The sequence below is a fragment of the Pollachius pollachius genome (assembly GCF_949987615.1).
Source record: "Pollachius pollachius genome assembly, chromosome: 4".
Taxonomy (NCBI): domain Eukaryota; kingdom Metazoa; phylum Chordata; class Actinopteri; order Gadiformes; family Gadidae; genus Pollachius; species Pollachius pollachius.
Genome location: NC_136937.1, coordinates 33275166 through 33292922, shown reverse-complemented (window position 1 = coordinate 33292922; position 17757 = coordinate 33275166). Strand labels below are relative to the sequence as shown.

Genomic DNA, 17757 nt, shown 5'->3' with positions numbered 1-17757 from the left:
TCACCTCTTCTCAATAGACTGATTTCCATCTTTAAACTTCACAGGTAGACCCATAGAGCGGTCACTCTTTATTGAGACACAGCTGGGTCCAGGGGAGTCTGCTCTCTGCTGCTGGACTCTTCTAGAAAAACAAGAACCAGGATTTATGGACGTTTGATAGAGGCATTCTTTTTATAAACTCTGATAAATCCTCACCTCTTCTCCATAGGTTGATTTCCATCTTTAAACTTAACAGGTACACCCATAGAGTGGTCACTCTTCATTGAGACACAGCTGGGTCCAGGGGAGTCTGCTCTCTGCTGCTGCTCTTGTCTTCAACACAACAAACACAGCTTTTACTCAGACTGCAGTTTTTATGCTGACAAGATAATTCTTCTTACAAGGCAGTTTTAAGGTGAGAGCATTTCGCTTGTCAAGCTTTTAAGTCCTTAATTGTCTTGATAAGATCTTATAACTTTTTACTGAGATGTTATTACTTAAGACAGAACCGTGTTCATATCAGGGAAGCCTTAATGCTCAGTTCAGATTTATTGCTCTGGTTTGGCTGTTCACGTTGCATTTTAAATGTGACCTATAAGACGAATCATGTCAAAGTCACATGAATTACAATACGACTGTTCAACCTGAGGTCGCATTGAGAGAAATCCCTCTTGCATCTGATTCAGGACCGCATATGAAAGTGGCCCAAACCAGATCAAGATCATTGGACGGACTGGATTGCATGTGATTTGTGCTTTTCACGCTGTTCTGGATGAAATCCAGAAAGCCATCTGATCGGAGTCACCTTCATGCAAAACAATCTGGCAGCTCTTCCTTACAGTGTGACAAGGCCAATCACAGCCTTTTACCACCATAACATCTCCCGCCTCTGCCCCCCCGAACCTCCATCGCTGAAGAAGCCCCCCTCCATGTCTGGCCGGTCACTCTCTAAGTCCTCACCTCTTCTCAATATACTGATTTCCATCTTTAAACTTAACAGGTAGACCCATAGAGCGGTCACTCTTCATGGAGACACAGCTGGGTCCAGGGGAGTCTGCACTGTGCTGCTGGACTCTTCTAGAAAAACAAGAACCAGGATTTATGGACGTTTGATAGAGGCATTCTTTTTATAAACTCTGATGAATCCTCACCTCTTCTCCATAGGTTGATTTCCATCTTTAAACTTAACAGGTAGACCCATAGAGCGGTCACTCTTCATGGAGACACAGCTGGGTCCTGGGGAGTCTGCTCTCTTCTGCTGCTCTGGGCTTCAACACAACAAACACAGCTTTTACTCAGACTGCAGAATTTATGCTGACAAGATAATTCTTCTTACAAGGCAGTTTTAAGGTGAGAGCATTTCGCTTGTCAAGCTTTTAAGTCCTTAATTGTCTTGATAAGATCTTATAACTTTTTACTGAGATGTTATTACTTAAGACAGAACCGTGTTCATTTCAGGGAAGCCTTAATGCTCAGTTCAGTTTTATTGCTCTGGTTTGGCTGTTCACGTTGCATTTTAAATGTGGCCTATAAGACGAATCACGTCAAAGTCACATGAATTACAATACGACTGTTCAACCTGAGGTTGCATTGAGAGAAATCCCTCTTGCATCTGATTCAGGACCGCATATGAAAGTGGCCCAAACCAGATCAAGATCATTGGACGGACTGGATCGCATGTGATTTGTGCTTTTCACGCTGTTCTGGATGAAATCCAGAAATCCATCTGATCGGAGTCACCTTCATGCAAAACAATCTGGCAGCTCTTCCTTACAGTGTGACAAGGCCAATCACAGCCTTTTACCACCATAAGATCTCCCGCCTCTGCCCCCCCGATCCTCCATCGCTGAAGAAGCCCCCCTCCATGTCTGGCCGGTCACTCTCTAAGTCCTCACCTCTTCTCAATAGACTGATTTCCATCTTTAAACTTAACAGGTAGACCCATAGAGTGGTCACTCTTCATTGAGACACAGCTGGGTCCAGGGGAGTCTGCTCTCTGCTGCTGGACTCTTCTAGAAAAACAAGAACCAGGATTTATGGACGTTTGATAGAGGCATTCTTTTTATAAACTCTGATAAATTCTCACCTCTTCTCCATAGGTTGATTTCCATCTTTAAACTTAACAGGTAGACCCATAGAGTGGTCACTCTTCATTGAGACACAGCTGGGTCCAGGGGAGTCTGCTCTCTGCTGCTGCTCTTGTCTTCAACACAACAAACACAGCTTTTACTCAGCCTGCAGTTTTTATGCTGACAAGATAATTCTTCTTACAAGGCAGTTTTAAGGTGAGAGCATTTCGCTTGTCAAGCTTTTAAGTCCTTAATTGTCTTGATAAGATCTTAGAACTTTTTACTGAGATGTTATTACTTAAGACAGAACCGTGTTCATATCAGGGAAGCCTTAATGCTCAGTTCAGATTTATTGCTCTGGTTTGGCTGTTCACGTTGCATTTTAAATGTGGCCTATATGACGAATCACGTCAAAGTCACATGAATTACAATACGACTGTTCAACCTGAGGTCGCATTGAGAGAAATCCCTCTTGCATCTGATTCAGGACCGCATATGAAAGTGGCCCAAGCCAGATCAGACCATTGAACGGACCGGATTGCATGTGATTTGTGCTTTTCACACTGTTCTGGATGAAATCCAGAAATCCATCTGATCAGAGTCACTTATGCAAAACAATTTTGCAGCTCTTGCTTACAGTGTGACGAGGCCAATCACAGCCTTTTATCACCATAAGATCTCCCGCCTCCGCCCCCCCGATCCTCCATCGCTGAAGAAGCCCCCCTCCATGTCTGACCAGTCACTCTCTAAGTCCTCACCTCTTCTCCATAGGTTGATTTCCATCTTTAAACTTAAAAGGTAGACCCATAGAGTGGTCACTCTTCATGGAGACACAGCTGGGTCCAGGGGAGTCTGCTCTCTCCTGCTGCTCTGGGCTTCAACACAACACACACACACAGATGTTACTCAGACTAATGATGCAGTCATGATGTATAACAGCTTTGCTCTAAGATGGACAACAGTCACAGACAGAGAGATCCTCTTCTTACCTCATAGCTTTGCTCTGGCGGCCATGTTCCCCATACAGAGTGGTTTTAGAGGTAGGACCCCCCTCCTCTCTCTCCTCATCCATAGTAGACTGGAGACCTGGACACAAACACAACTCCATATTGTTTCTACAGCCACTCAGTGTTTATTCTCTGCTTTTATATGAGCTGCGTATTTCCGGTCACAGGGGGCTGTTGTCTCTGTTAACTTTGGACGAAAGGCAGGGTGGTCTTTCCTAGATGCAGATTCATAGACCCTTTCATTCTCAACGAGGGGAGAGATTTGGAGATGCTGCCCAGAAGTGTCTAATACACACTTTAATAACTATTCATCATTCCACACAGAAGGTCTCGAAGGGCTTCAAATGTGTCTGATATGATCAAGTTCACCGTGCGGATATCATACCGACTGATCCCTGTGCTGGTTAAACCACTCTGAAGGCAGGACCATATATGGACTTCCTCTTGTGGTATGACATCACAACCAGATCTGTGATGCAGGCCCACAGAGAACAAGACCCAGTACAAGATGACGTTTAAACACCTTCACTAACCAAGATGGCCGTCTTGCTGTTTAAATAATATAATCATAATACCACAATGCAAATATAACAACTGCTCAGTCTGTCCCAAGTACCTTAAAGTGATAAGATACAAAGTTATTCATATTTATGATCTATCAAGGATAAGAGTGGACTACAGTATCTTAGTTTACTTCCTGTTGGACCAGTTCCCCTCTCAGTTCATACTCCTCCCAGACTAACCGCTTACAGGCGGCTGATTCATTCAACTCCAGCTGTAGTAAAGTGGGACATTTTGCTGTAAGTGTACATGAATCATTTAAACGTCAGTATTAAACTAAATGATTTGACACAGGGTCCGTTTTGAAACCCTCGAAAAGGTGCACCACAGCACCACCTGCTGGTGAGTGGATGTCAGTGGGATTGGCTGCCCTGAAGAACACAGACCAGTCGTCACCAGTGACCTATGTGTTGAGGCGGTCACGGCAGAGTTAATTCCCCTCGAAGGTCATGTCCCTCTCATACGAGGGATCCTCTCAGATATAGAGAAGGGCTACACTACCGCAGAATGATGCAGGCCCACGGAGAACAAGTCCCAGTACAAGATGACGTCTAAACACCTTCACAAACAAAGATGGCCGTCTTCCTGTACAATAATGTAATCATAATACCGCAGTACATATATAACAACCGTCCATTCTGTCCTAAGTACCTTTAAAGTCACCACAGGACACTTGTGATTTAGAACAAATCCTAAATCAGAGGAAACATATATAACCTCAACCTGATGCTTGACTTTACATTGACATTATCATTATTAACTTCAACCTGACGCTTGACTCCTGGATGGAAGGTTCTGGGTTGGATCCCCAATGCCCACGGTCTAAAAAGTAGCATTCTACAGAGCAGGAATCTTCAAAATTATTCAATAGCAATTTTGACGAATAGCAATGCATCCATACATTTAATAAGGTTTTTAACCATCACCCAATTAATGAGATTCAAAGTTATTCATATTTATGATCTATCACGGATCAGAGTGGACTCCAGTACCTTAGTCGTCTCCCTGCTGTGATGAAGTGAGCCACACCAAACCGTCCGACTCAAGGAAATGATGAACCAACCAGTTGGACCAGTTCCCCTTCCAGTTTACACTCCTCCCAGACATGAACTAACATGCTAAGGTGGCTGATCCATGAACAATAACTTTATTAAAATAAGAACGATGGACAGACAGCTGTGATTTGTAGAAGCTCAGAGAAAAACCAAGAGACACTTGATGGTTGAACCAGCATGTAGAGACACTCAGTCACTGAGTCAGCTGCTTCTCTACAGCAGAACCAACAGAACATAGATACCATGTTATCAATAAAGAGACTGATAAACATCATGAATAGAAGCACATCAAGGGTTAGAAAAGGCCTCCTCTGCTCTGTTTCTGCTGAACTCCTCCATGTACAATCCTCCTCCATCCTTTAAAGACATCACCACCTTGTTCATATGAACACTAGATTTGCATCAGTGTGAACGTATGAATCAGTGTAATCTATACAATAGATGGTTGGTTTCTCTTTTCAGAAGAGCAGTGTACTGAGTAGAGTGTCCTCAGAGTACAAGATACTCAGAGTGCATAATACTCTAGAGCAGTGGTTCCCAACCTTTTTGACCAGTGTACCCCTTGCGCTGGTTTCCACGTTAAAAGTACCCCCTCTCTCATGTGTGATTATTCGCCCTAATGTGTTGTTATATTGAACCCTTTGTCTTTATATCTTATCCAACTGCTCATTTAAATTATACCATCTACAATTATTGTGAGTGAAAAAAAAAACTTTTATTCAGTTTAATGCGACACTTGCGCTTGCTTGTCTTTCAAAAGCTTTGACAGTTCTGGGGGCAGTGTGGCAACAGCCGCCACCAAGCTGCTCTCCACATTCAGTCGGTTTCTCTGCTTGGTTTTGATGTGAGTCAGGGCTGAGAAGGTCACCTCGCACATGTTAGTTGATCCAAAAGGCAATAGTTAACCCCAGCTCAGAATCTTCCTTTTCAACTTCATACCAAAACTCAGTCAGTGACTTTTCAGCATGTGCCATCTTTGCACACGATCAAAGGACAAATCCACCAGGTTTTGCTGCAGTCTGGCAGGAAGGCTGCCGCTGCCCTCAGTCCATCTGAAGGGGTTCCTCACCCAGTCCAGTTGCTCTGACTTTTCTTCGATGTCATGGAAGTACTGGTTGAAGTCAGTTTTGAGTTTGGAGAGATGTGTTCTCATGATTTTGACTATAGGATTTTTTTCAGCATCAGTGGTGGCAAGATGGGCTAGTGGAAAACGAGTGGAAAACAGCTCACATCTCCATTGTCCCTTTTCTTCTCCCACAAGGTGACTTTATGTATGAATCCATTCACTTTGTCATACATGTTAAGTATGTGTGAGTCCTTGCCTTGAAGTGACAGGTTGAGTTCATTCAGCTTGAAGAAGACATCGGCAAGATATGCAAGGCGTGCAACCCAGCCTGCGTTCTCAAAAACAACTCCAAGAGGGTGCAAGTGCTCTTTCAAGAAAGCAGACACCTCGGCTCAAGTTCGAAAAGCCTCTGTAGGTTTTTGCCGCGAGACAACCAGCGAACGTCCGTGTGAAGCAGCAGCTGATCGTGCCCTGCCCCGCTGGCTTGAAAAAGGCTCTGAAACAATCGGTGATTCATAGGCCTGGACTGAATGTAATTAATCACCTTAACTGCGTCATCCATAACAGCACTTAACTCAGGGCTCACCCTTTTGCTTGCGAGAGCCTCCCGGTGGATAATACAGTGATTCCACTTGATTTCGGGGTTCACCATCATGACACGCCCATGCAGCCCACGCACTTTCCCTGTCATTGCAGCCGCGCCATCAGTGCTGATGTGACTGCATGACTTCCATTCCAGATTGTTATCTTTAAAAAGGCTGTCAATCAACTGAAATATTCCTTCGCCGGTTGTCTGTCCCGTCAGTTTCTTGCAAAACAGAATATGCTCATGTATGTCCGACTCTTTATAGCGCACAAAGGCCAAGAGCTGAGCCTCCCCACTCACATCTAACTGCAAAGCGAACTGACCTGCTCTGATCATTTTATTGACCACCTGCTAAACAATATTAGTGGCCATATCATCAGGGGCGCCGAAAAGGGGGGGTAAAGGAGACGGATTCTAGGGGCCCATGATGGAGGGGGGGCCCAGAGAGGCACCTAATGATGATGAAATTATAATACAGAAAAAATAATGACACTAAGTTATTAACTAACATATAATCACACATGTTTTATTTTCCATGTCCTGGTAACAATTCCTTGATCTGTTTTGGAAGCATCAACCCCTGCAGGGCCCCCCTTCCCCCCCTCTATTTACGTAAAATGGTTCAGTCCGACTGGATCAGCTGCGGTAGCGCACCGGCGGCCACAGCGGGCAAAGCGGAGGAGACAGTAGTATGCCTCAAAAATCAGGCAGCCAAAAAAGAAAGGAAAATAAATTAAGAGAGGAGAAGGAGTTGAAGGGTCGACAATATGTCACCCAGTATTTCCAAAAAAAAGGTGCGTTTGTTGTGGTGGAAAGTTATGGATATTAACTTTGTCCCTGTCTGTGGTCTATAAGCTAGCTCACTTTTCTCACCATGTTAGCTCAAGAAAACTCTGGATTTTTACATTTTACTGCTATATTAGTTACATAATCAATCCAGTCAAACATTTATCAAGCTGTTCTTATTCAATAATAGTTGATCTCCCCTCTGTGAAAATGATGCCTCGTTCTGAACAGAGTCAAGTGCACCAGAAGCTGCAGCAGCTGTCTGTCAGCCCCCAACTCCCCCTGCCCCTGAATCAGCCCCAGTGCCCCCACATGAGGAAGGAGGTGAGCAGCTGTGTGTGTTGAAATAATAATAATAATAATAATACATAATATAATACAAAATATAATACATTTTACTACAGTCTCAAAACAATACAAAGATGAAGGTAATTCATTAAGAAAATGAATTAAATAAAAGGCATTTTGAACAATTTTAATGGTTTAAAAAGCATAAACCCTTTTAAAAAATGAAATAGAAGACGTGCAGTAAGAACAGAGGAGAACATCTGTGGTGTGTGCAGCAGACTGGGGTGACTGCTCTCAGTCCAATCAGAGAAGTTTACATGTTGGTGACTATGCTATTACAAATAGTTATATTATAGGAAATCCTATATAATTAATGTATGTCATGTACACTCTACAGAGCCAGGTCCAGGACCCTCTTCTGGTTTGTCAGGGAGGGATGTGGAGGAAGTGGAGGAAGAGATGGAAGAGGGTACAGATGACAGTGAGAGTGCAGAAACACAGGCGACAGAGAGTGAGGGCGAAGAAGTTGAAAGGAATTCAGAGGAGGATGGACTGAATACAGAAAGAGCCAGAAAGACAACAGAGAGGCAGGAAGAACAACAAGCTGATGTTCAGGTCTTTGAAAGGGAAGAAGATCATTTGACTGATGACCCTGGTTTCTGGCCAGCAGCTTTAACTGATCAGGATAGGGAGAAGATAGTAAGGAAATTGGCCATGAGAGAGAAAGAAGTAGAAATGCCATGTGATTCAAAGGGGAAGCCATTCCCTGACTACCTGAATTATACAAAGGCAGCAAATAAAAGAGAAAAGGTAAACAGAGACTGGCTGACTTTTAGTCAAAGTAATAATTCACTTTATTGCATACCATGTGTGCTTTTCTCCCATGTACAGAAAAAGCCTTCCACTAGTGCACTGACCAGTCAAAATGGGTATAAAATGTGTGATGTGGAGTGGCGTCGAATGTACAATAAATTCCCAGTCCATGAGAGGAGTGAGGCAAATAGAGATTGCTACTTAAGATGGAAAAATCTGCAAGGATCTGTAATGAAAGATAGAGGTGTGGATTCTCTGTTAAATAAGGAGTTGCAAACAGAAATAGAGAAAAATAGAGCCATCTTGGAGAGACTCTTAGACGTAACCCTACACTTGGCCTCAAGAAACCTGCCTTTCAGGGGCAAAACCAAAGACCTAGATGACATTCATAATGGCAATTTCCTAGGCACACTGGAGCTCTTGTCACATTATGATCCTCTGCTGAAAGAGCACTTTAAAAAAATCAGGGACAACAAACAAAAACAAAAAGAAGGAAAAGGAACCAGGCTAACACATTATCTTAGCTCTGACAGTCAGAATGAGTTTATCAACTTATGTGGACGATGAGTTCTGAAAAGAATTCTGCAGGAACGGGAGGATGCCATATATTATGCTGTCATCTGTGATGCCACACCAGACATTTCCCATACTGAGCAAAATGTGGTGCTCCTAAGGTATGTTAAATATGACAAAGAAAAAGATGAGTGGGAAATTACGGAGAGGTTCCTTGAATTCAGGGATTTTCACAAAAAGACGGGGAGTGAGATCGCAGAGATGATTCATGCAGTTCTTCGTGACCATGGGATAGACATCGGTGATTGCAGAGGGCAGGGCTATGACAACGGGGCTAACATGTCAGGGAAAATAAAGGGAGTCCAAGCTCAAATACTGAAGAAAAACACGCTGGCTACTTATTCACCATGTGCCTCCCACACATTAAATCTTGTTGGTGTGCATGCTGCTCAGTCAAGCCCAGAGGTATCCACATTTTTCGGCTGCATAAATCGCCTGTACACATTTGTAAGTGGCAGCCCAGAGCGTTGGGCCATCTATAAAGAGCAAACAGGTTGCTCATTGCATCGCCTATCTGATACCCGCTGGAGTGCAAGGATTGAGGCTGTTAAACCTGTGGCAAAGCAACTACCTTCTGTCCTCAAATCCCTTGATAGCATAGTTATGACATGCAGTCTCACCAGTGAAGCAAGATCAGAAGCTAATGGTTTGAGGAAATACTTCATGTCATTTGATGCTGTTGTTCTTCTCACTGTCTGGCTGAAGGTACTGCAAAGTATTGACAACAGGAATGTTATTCTCCAGTCAGGAAAAATATCACTTGACATAGAAGCAGCCAATATCAGAGACTTGACAGAAGAGATGCAGTCTCTAAGAGATGCATGGGACACTCTCCTAGCTGAGGCAAAGTTGATAGCTGGGGAAATGAATGTTACACCTCAGTTAAGCAAGGAGTCCAGCCGCCAGAAGAAAAGGCGGAGATTCCATGATGAAACCGCTGAAGAGGAGACAACTCAGGAGAGTTCAGAAACAGTGTTTCGGAACACTGTGTTTTATACAGCCATGGACCGTATCATCAGTGACTTGGATACTAGATTCCGGGGCATTGCACATATTGTCAACGAGTTTTCTGCTGTTCTGAAAGTTGGGCAGATTAGTGAGGGCAAAATCTCTTCTGTGTGCCAACCACTGATCACAAAGTATTCTAGTGATCTTACTCCTGATTTTGAAAATCAAGTAAGACACCTAAACAGTGTATATGCAGCCAACTTCCCCCCTAACCTGTCCCCTCTTGAACTCCTGAATGCAATTTGTAAGCTGCAGCTGCAAAGCATCTTTGGAGAAGTGTGCATCGCCTTGCGCATATTTTGCACCCTGCCAGTTACTGTTGCTGGTGGTGAGAGAGCGTTCAGTAAACTAAAAATGATAAAAAACTATTTGAGGTCCACAATGTCTCAGGAAAGACTTTGCAGTCTTGCCATGCTGTCAATTGAGAGTCAGTTGGCTAGAAAGCTGGACTTCAAAGACCTGTGATTTTGCACATGAGAAGGCTCGGCGTTGGGCTTTGGGTGAGAAGAGTTGAGCAAGGACCAGTGATTGAAAGGTTGCAAAAGGAAGCTTGACTCAGTCGGCAACGTTATATTATATATTTGCCATTCTTTCATATATTAAGTTCTACTTAAATGATGAGAAATCATATATGGCCATTTTGTATTCTGATGGCGTTTTTGTTTTTGCTGAGATTTTTTTCTCTCCACTGATTATAATTGCTATTTTTTCATGGAAGAGTTTATTTCCAATTTAAGAATCAGTGGTGCAGCAAATAAATTACTCAAAATGAATTCCATTGTATTCAGAGTGCTCAGTTCTTCCCCTACTGTACATGTCAACTGTCATGCTGTTCTTCTTTCACAAATATGGTAATGATAGTCAAAAATACCATTAAAATGCATAATTGTATGTAAAATAGCATCAACAATTTTTGCCGCTGTGTTGGGGGCCCTGTAAAGATTCTTTTCATGGGGCCCAAAACCCCTAGCGGCGCCCCTGCATATCATATGTCATATGTTTATATGTTTGATAATGGAACGGTTTTCAGCACATCTGCTGCTTTCTTGTCCAGCATAGATTCAACCAAAAGTATAGCGGCAGGGAGAATCACATCTTTGGCAATTGAATGTGTTTTTTTTGACTTAGCCACAAGTAATGACAGAGCATAGGAGGCCTCCAATGCTTAGTTTGACACATTTGCTGCTTTCTTTGGTGTAGTCTGGCTTGACTTGAATTCAGACATTTTTCGTTTGAAAAAGTCCTCGGTCTTACCTACATTTCCCGTGTGTTTGGTGCTCTGGTGCCACTGCAGATGGGCTGGTTTCATTGAATTATTTGACAGGACTTCACCGCAAAAAAAGCACTGAGGCTGAGGTGGATCAGACGATGTACAATTAAATCCATACAAAATGTATTTCTCGTTGTGCTGCCGGTGTTTGGTAGTTGTTATGTCTGAAAACATGCAGTTTGTTTTCATAATGTGTCCTGTTGGACTCTGTAGGTTATGCACTGCTATTGACAGGTTACTGTGTCTTTAAGGTTTTCAGCAGTGTTATACGGCAAGGTCGTAAAATGTAAGTTGTGCGTCAGTTCAGTAAACGCAACGAACGAAGCAACACGTTGTGGTCATTGACTCCTACACGAACACAATATTTGGCGAACGAGGATGGCTGAACTCGCCTTGCCACCTCCTCCACCTTTCCTACCGGTTCCCGGCGACCCAGCTGTTCCCTGGGATCGGTGGCTGCGGTCATTTGAGGATTATCTGCTGGCGTTGGGACACACGGACCTAGCGGAGGCCCGGAAGTGTGCGCTCCTACGCCATTGTCTCGGGCAGGAGGGACAGCGAGTCTTCGCCACGCTCACCTTATTAGACGATAAGTACGCCACAGCTACGGCCGCTTTGAAGGCGCACTTCAGCTCCGGGAGAAGCCGGCGGATGTACCGTTTCGAATTTCGTCAGAGGACCCAAAAGCCGGGTGAGACCGTTGCCCACTTTGTGTCAGCTTTACGTGAGCTGGCTAGGCTTTGTGACTTTGGGGCTTTGGAGGATGGACTTGTAGTTGACCAGTTAATAGAGAAAACGTCATGCAACCAACTGAGGGAGAGACTTTTATTAGAGCCAGACTCCATGACACTAGCAGATGCTGTAGTGATTGGAAAACAGTTGGAAACGGCCCTAGCGGAGGCGCGCAAGTTCGGCCGCGCAGTGCACGACCCGATGACGTCATCACCGCCGTCAGTTCATCATACAGAGACTGCAGGGCCAAACGACGGGGTGAGTGACAGTTTGGATGTACAGAGAGTGGACAGGGGGCCCAGGGAGAGTGGGGCCAAGAGCTGTAGCAACTGTGGCTCTTCTCAACATGCTGCCAGAAATCAATCATGCCCTGCTCGGGGAAAACGTTGCCGCAACTGCAGCAGATTGAACCATTTTGTACGCTGCTGTCGCTCTTCCCCTGCTTCCCATGATACTGCTGCTGTCCCCATAAACACTGTTCAGACTAGAGATGGATTTATTGATTCGTTTCCGCGAACCAGTTCTCGTGATTCAGTTCGCCAAGAGGAGTCGTTCGCGAATCATTCGTTCGTTCGTTCGTTCAGTCGAGTTTCCGGTAGCAGTGAATCGAGTCATCTACGGTTCTTTGAGTCAGTAGGACTCAGCTCCTCCCTCGTTCGTTCGTTCGTTCAGTCGAGTTTCCGGTAGCGGTGAATGGAATCATGGAATGCACGGTTCTCAGCTGAGTCAGTCAGACACAGACTCTCAAACGATCGTGGAAGTCAGCCATCAACATAACAACATTACAACTCAATTCCTTTCAGCTGAGTAGGAGAGCTTCATGTTCAGGATCGGGATGTTGTTGCCCAGGCCCCGTACGTCAGCTGCTGACTATCATGAAAGGTGAGTCAATATCGTTCATTTTATATATGGAAAATTACCAGAGATAAAGGAACAATGCGTCAACCCTAACCCCAAAATGTATTAAGACCAGGCTACTCGACAAGAAAATGCCCAGCTGTAGGCCTATTGCAAAAAATGTAGTTCTTGGTGGAAACGATGTAACCACCTGACGTTTTACTTTACCTGAGAGATAATACGATAGTTAATAATGATATGCCATGCGGCATATCATGCGGCATCACCTGCGCGTATTGCTGCTGCGTAGGCCTACATGGACGTTCCAATTATGTTGACTTTGTGTATCGTTGAAGCTAAATAAGTATTAATAACTAATATATAACCTACTCCTGGTGCAGTGCATGCAACAGTGTGTGCCATTTATTCAGCTCCAGTATGGGAAGGTTACTTTGGAAATTTAATTCGATAAGGTTACAAGTTAGTTACCCTATTAAGAACGTAATAGTATGTGTATGTGTATTATTTTATCAAAGCCAATATAATACATTTGAGTTTTCCTTTTGAACCTTAGGCTACAATAGGCCTATCCCTCAACACTGAATGAGCTACTGTGTCAACTGTGGAACGCACAGACTTTAACATCTCTTTTTGACTATGAAATCATTCTGAGATCAAATAGATTTGAACAAAGAAATGTTTTAATAATATCTAAATAATGAAATAATGAAATAATTCACACACACACAAACATAGAAAAATAAATAAAACTGAACATTGCAACTTAACATTTTGGTTCTTTGACCAACAGTGATGGCAGAAAGAAAACCCAGGAACCTCTGGGAAACTGGAGAAGCCTGAATGTTCACTTCAGGTTTGCATTCAGGAACATCACTTGTTGCGCCTTGAAGGGAGACAGACGGCTGCGCCTCTCCGAAATGATCAGCCCCATTTTGCTGAACACGCGTTCAGATGGCACTGACGTGGCGACCACACACAATCTCTCCATCATCAGCTGAGTGAGCCGCGGATAGATCAACGATCTACTTTTCCACCAGGTCAGCGGGTTGGAGGACCTAGGGATCAGTGCCTTTTGCAGGAAGGACCGGATCTTGAGGGTCGCTTCCGCACCTGCACTGATGTGACTGACGAGCCCTGAGACCTGCTCGTCAAAGTCACCCCAGATCATGCTCTCCTCTGTGGGTCGTCCCCCCGCAGCTCCTTGTTCCACCAGAGCTTCCTGCTGGGATGGATTGGAGATGGTCGCCTGTGTGGCAGCATTTGTAAGCCTTTGGAAGGCCTCGGTAGCTGCCTGGTCATCAGAGAAAGTCTTCCTCTTGAATCTGGGGTCAAGGACTGAGGATTCAGACAGCAAGGAGTTGAACTCAATCATGTGGAAACGCTTGGCCATCTCAGCGCTCAGTGCTGTCAAAAGGGACACCACCACAGGCTGCTTGAAGCGGCCGGTCCTCAGGTGATTTGCAATGAGCCTCTGCAGACCCTGTGCCTAAAGAATTATTTTGGAGGCAGACACGTAGCTACAGATAGGACACAGAAAGGACACAGTTACAGTGGGTCATCTTTGTTATGTGGAACCTTTTTTAAATGTGTTTGAAATAAAATATTTAAGAATTTGTTACTCTATTTATTTACCATGTATTCATCTATTTATTTAAATACTATGTATATCTATTTATTGACCATGTTTTTATCTATTCATTGACCATGTTTTTATCTATTGACCATGTATCTATTTATTGAAATACATTTATCTATTTATTTACCATGTATTGTCATGCAATATATGTCACGTCATTTATTATGCCCCAATAAATTTAATTGCATAAATTAAATAAATAAATTAATTAAATACATACCCTTCTCCACTGTCACCTCGTCATATGGCTGCAGAACCTCGCATGCCCCTTCAATGGCCTCCCACTCCTCATGGGTCAAGGTGGTCACTGCTGGAATCACCAAAGCCAGGGTGGTGCTGATTGCATCCCTCAGCTTAACAAAACGCTTCAGCATGTAGAAGGTTGAATCGGTTGATTTCTGCCTCTCATTGGCTAAAATTCAACGAGAGCGTCCTAGACTCAGTCCTAGAACAGCATACGATTGGCTGGCTCTCGTGAGTCGTGACGTCTCTCAGTCGGTCCCTCCTCACCACTCACACAGTGAGTGAACGAACTGTCAGCGAGTCAGCGACTAGTGGGTCTGGGAGGAGTCGAGTCTGAGAACGAACGAGACGAACGAGATGAACGAGGCGAACTAGACGAACGAGAGAGAGGAACCAGTTCAGTTCGTTCGTCTTAACGATTCGTTCATTCGAACTGATTCGTTCGCGAACGAGTCATCTCTAGTTCAGACCTCACAGCCTGCCTTCAAACATTGCACATGCCGTGTGGGCACAGCTCTAATCCCGCTCCTCGTGGACACAGGAGCCAAAGTGTCAATCCTGAACGAATGCACATATGACCGCTTCTTCAGTCAGGTGCCTCTGGAAGCAGCAGTTAAACCCCTGTTGGGCTACGGCCATTCTCCCATCTCCACTCTGGGCGTGGCTTGCCTTCCCGTCAGATATGGGCGACAATGTGCGCCTAACGCCAAGTTCTGCATCACCCGGAGGGGAGCCAACATTATGGGCCTAGACTTGTTCCTTGCCCTGGGTTTTGCTGTGCGTGATGCTAGAGGCCAGCATGTCCTGCAGGTCGCCACCTCCTGGCCTGACCGCTACCCACAACTGTTCAACGGGCTGGGCCGCATGACAGGATTTGTACACCAGCCTACGGTTGACCAGTCAGTCCGCCCTGTCATCCAGCCTCTACGGCGCATTCCTCTGGCTCTCCGTGACGCAGTGGAGGCCGAGCTGCAGCGCCTGGTGGGGGCAGACGTCGTCGAGCCTGTCGACGCCTCGCCATGGGTGTCAAACCTGGTGATAGCTAAGAAAAAGGGGGGCAGACTGCGACTCTGTGTGGACCTCACAGACGTGAACAAAGCCATCATCCCCGACAAGTACCCCCTGCCTACGGCTGAGGAACTCACTAGCCATTTCTACGGCTCCACTGTCTTCAGTAAGATGGACCTACGAAATGGCTACCTGCAGGTTCCTCTGGCACGACCCAGCATGGACCTTACAGCGTTTGTCACGCACATGGGGGTCTTCAGATTCAAACGCATGGCATTTGGACTCTCATCAGCCCCGAGCTGCTTTCAGAAGATAATGTCACTCATACTGGCCGGTATCCAGGGTGTCTCCATCTACCTGGATGACGTGGTCGTGCATGCACCCTCCACCACACTGCATGATGCTCGCCTGGTGCAAGTCTTTCAGCGTTTCGAACAGCATGGGGTCACACTGAACGCTGAAAAGTGCATGTTCGGGGTTGAGGAAGTTGAGTTCCTGGGCTTCAGGCTCTCGAAGGAGGGCATCACCCCGATTATGTCCCACACTGAAGCCATTCTGTCCCTCCCAGACCCGCAGTCACCATCCCAGCTGTCTTCCTTCCTGGGGATGGCCGCCTACTATCTCAGGTTCATGCCACACTTCTCTGATTCAACAGCTCCCTTGCGCCGGCTGCTCAGGAAGGAGGCTGCGTGGGACTGGACCCCGGCCTGCCATGAAGCCGTGCGCGTCATCAAACAGCGGCTCACGTCCCCGCCCACACTGACCCATTTCAGCCTGACTGCGCCCACCTTGGTCACCTGTGACGCATCCGGGGTGGCGCTGGGCGCTGTCCTCTCCCAGACTCAAGACGGGGTGGAACGCCCGGTAGCTTTCGCCTCACGAGCACTTACTCCAGCGGAGCAGAAGTATTCGGTGGGGGAGAGGGAGGCTCTGGCCTGCCTGTGGGCTTGCGAACGCTGGCATGTTTATTTATACGGGAGGGCTTTCACCATTCGTACAGACCACCAAGCGCTGACGGCACTGCTGGCGACCCAAGGCTCGGGGCACAGGCCTATGAGACTGCTAAGGTGGGCTGACAGGCTGAACCAGTACAACTTCAGCCTGGAGTTTGTGCCTGGGCGGGCCAACACGGTGGCCGACCTCCTGTCCAGGGCTGTGTCGGTGACGAAGGAGATGGGTGGGGTGTCATCAGACCCAGAGAGCGATGAAGACTGGGTCCACATCCTGCACGGGCCCCTCAGCTCAGCAGTCACCCTGGCGGAGCTGCAGCAGGCCTCAGCTGCTGATGAGGCCCTCACGACTCTCCGCACCTACGTCCGGGACGGCTGGCCTGCCAAAGTGGATGATAGGCAGCTTCCCTACTACCGCTTCCGCAACGAGCTCTCCTGCTGGGGGGCTGTGTGCCTAGCTCGCGGTCACCGTGCGGTCATTCCAGAGACTCTCAGGTCCGGAGTACTACACATGGCGCATGAGGGGCACCTTGGGGTGGTCAAGGTAAAGCAGCGCTGCCGGGATACAGTTTGGTGGCCCCACATACACTCTGACGTTGAGGAGCTGGTGCGTAACTGCGCCTGCTGCCTTCTGAGTGGGAAAACAGGCCAGCCCGCCACAGCCCCTCTCACCCCAACCCCTTGGCCGTCTTCACCCTGGGAACACATCCAGGTCGACATCTGCGGTGAACTTCACGGGGCGCCTGCTCATGCCCGTTACCTGCTGGTGGTGCACGATTTTCATTCGAAATGGCCAGAGGTTTTCCAGTTGAGCTCCATCACCATGCACTCCATCGTCGACCGCCTGGACAACCTGTTTGGGCGCTGGGGCCTCCCGGGTGTGGTCACAACAGATAACGGGCCCCAATTCACATCAGCAGAGTTCGCAGAGTTTCTCACGCTGCGGTCCATCAAGCACATCAGGACGGCAGTGTATCACCCAGAGAGTAATGGAGGGGTGGAAAGACTGAATAGGATTCTCAAAAATGGTATCCGAGCCTGTCTGGAGGAAGGGAAGACCTTCAGCGACGCTCTCAACCAAACTCTCCTGACCATCCGGGCATCCAAACATTCCACCACTGGAGTGTCACCTGCATTGCTAATGATTGGACGTGAACTAAAGCAACCACTGGACTGCTTGAGAGCTGAGCCACCTCCTGCACGTGGGAACCCAGGGCTTCAGAAAGCCAGAGCTCAGGTGAAACATTCGCAGGCTCGGATGAAAGAGAA

At 46.3% G+C, this 17757-nt stretch overlaps 1 protein-coding gene across 34 annotated transcripts in view; it reads right to left on the bottom strand.

Annotated features, from left to right (window-relative positions):
• Nucleotides 1–17757, bottom strand: part of LOC307074318 (uncharacterized protein) — a 128070-nt gene that overhangs the window by 42579 nt on the left and 67734 nt on the right. For 18 of the 34 annotated variants that reach the window (XM_079734368.1, XM_079734372.1, XM_079734371.1 and 15 more), the window contains 7 exons: nt 2807–2923; nt 2066–2182; nt 1875–1991; nt 1131–1247; nt 940–1056; nt 196–312; nt 5–121 (listed from right to left, as the gene is read on the bottom strand). The exons of 1 other annotated variant lie outside the window; for it this stretch is intronic. In XM_079734368.1, coding sequence (XP_079590494.1) covers nt 5–121; nt 196–312; nt 940–1056; nt 1131–1247; nt 1875–1991; nt 2066–2182; nt 2807–2923 — 819 coding nt within the window. Of the gene's footprint in view, nt 1–4; nt 122–195; nt 313–939; nt 1057–1130; nt 1248–1874; nt 1992–2065; nt 2183–2806; nt 2924–3037; nt 3135–3440; nt 3500–4608; nt 4640–17757 lie in introns of those variants that run through there. 15 more of the 34 variants (XM_079734398.1, XM_079734373.1, XM_079734376.1 and 12 more) reach the window with 13 other exon arrangements.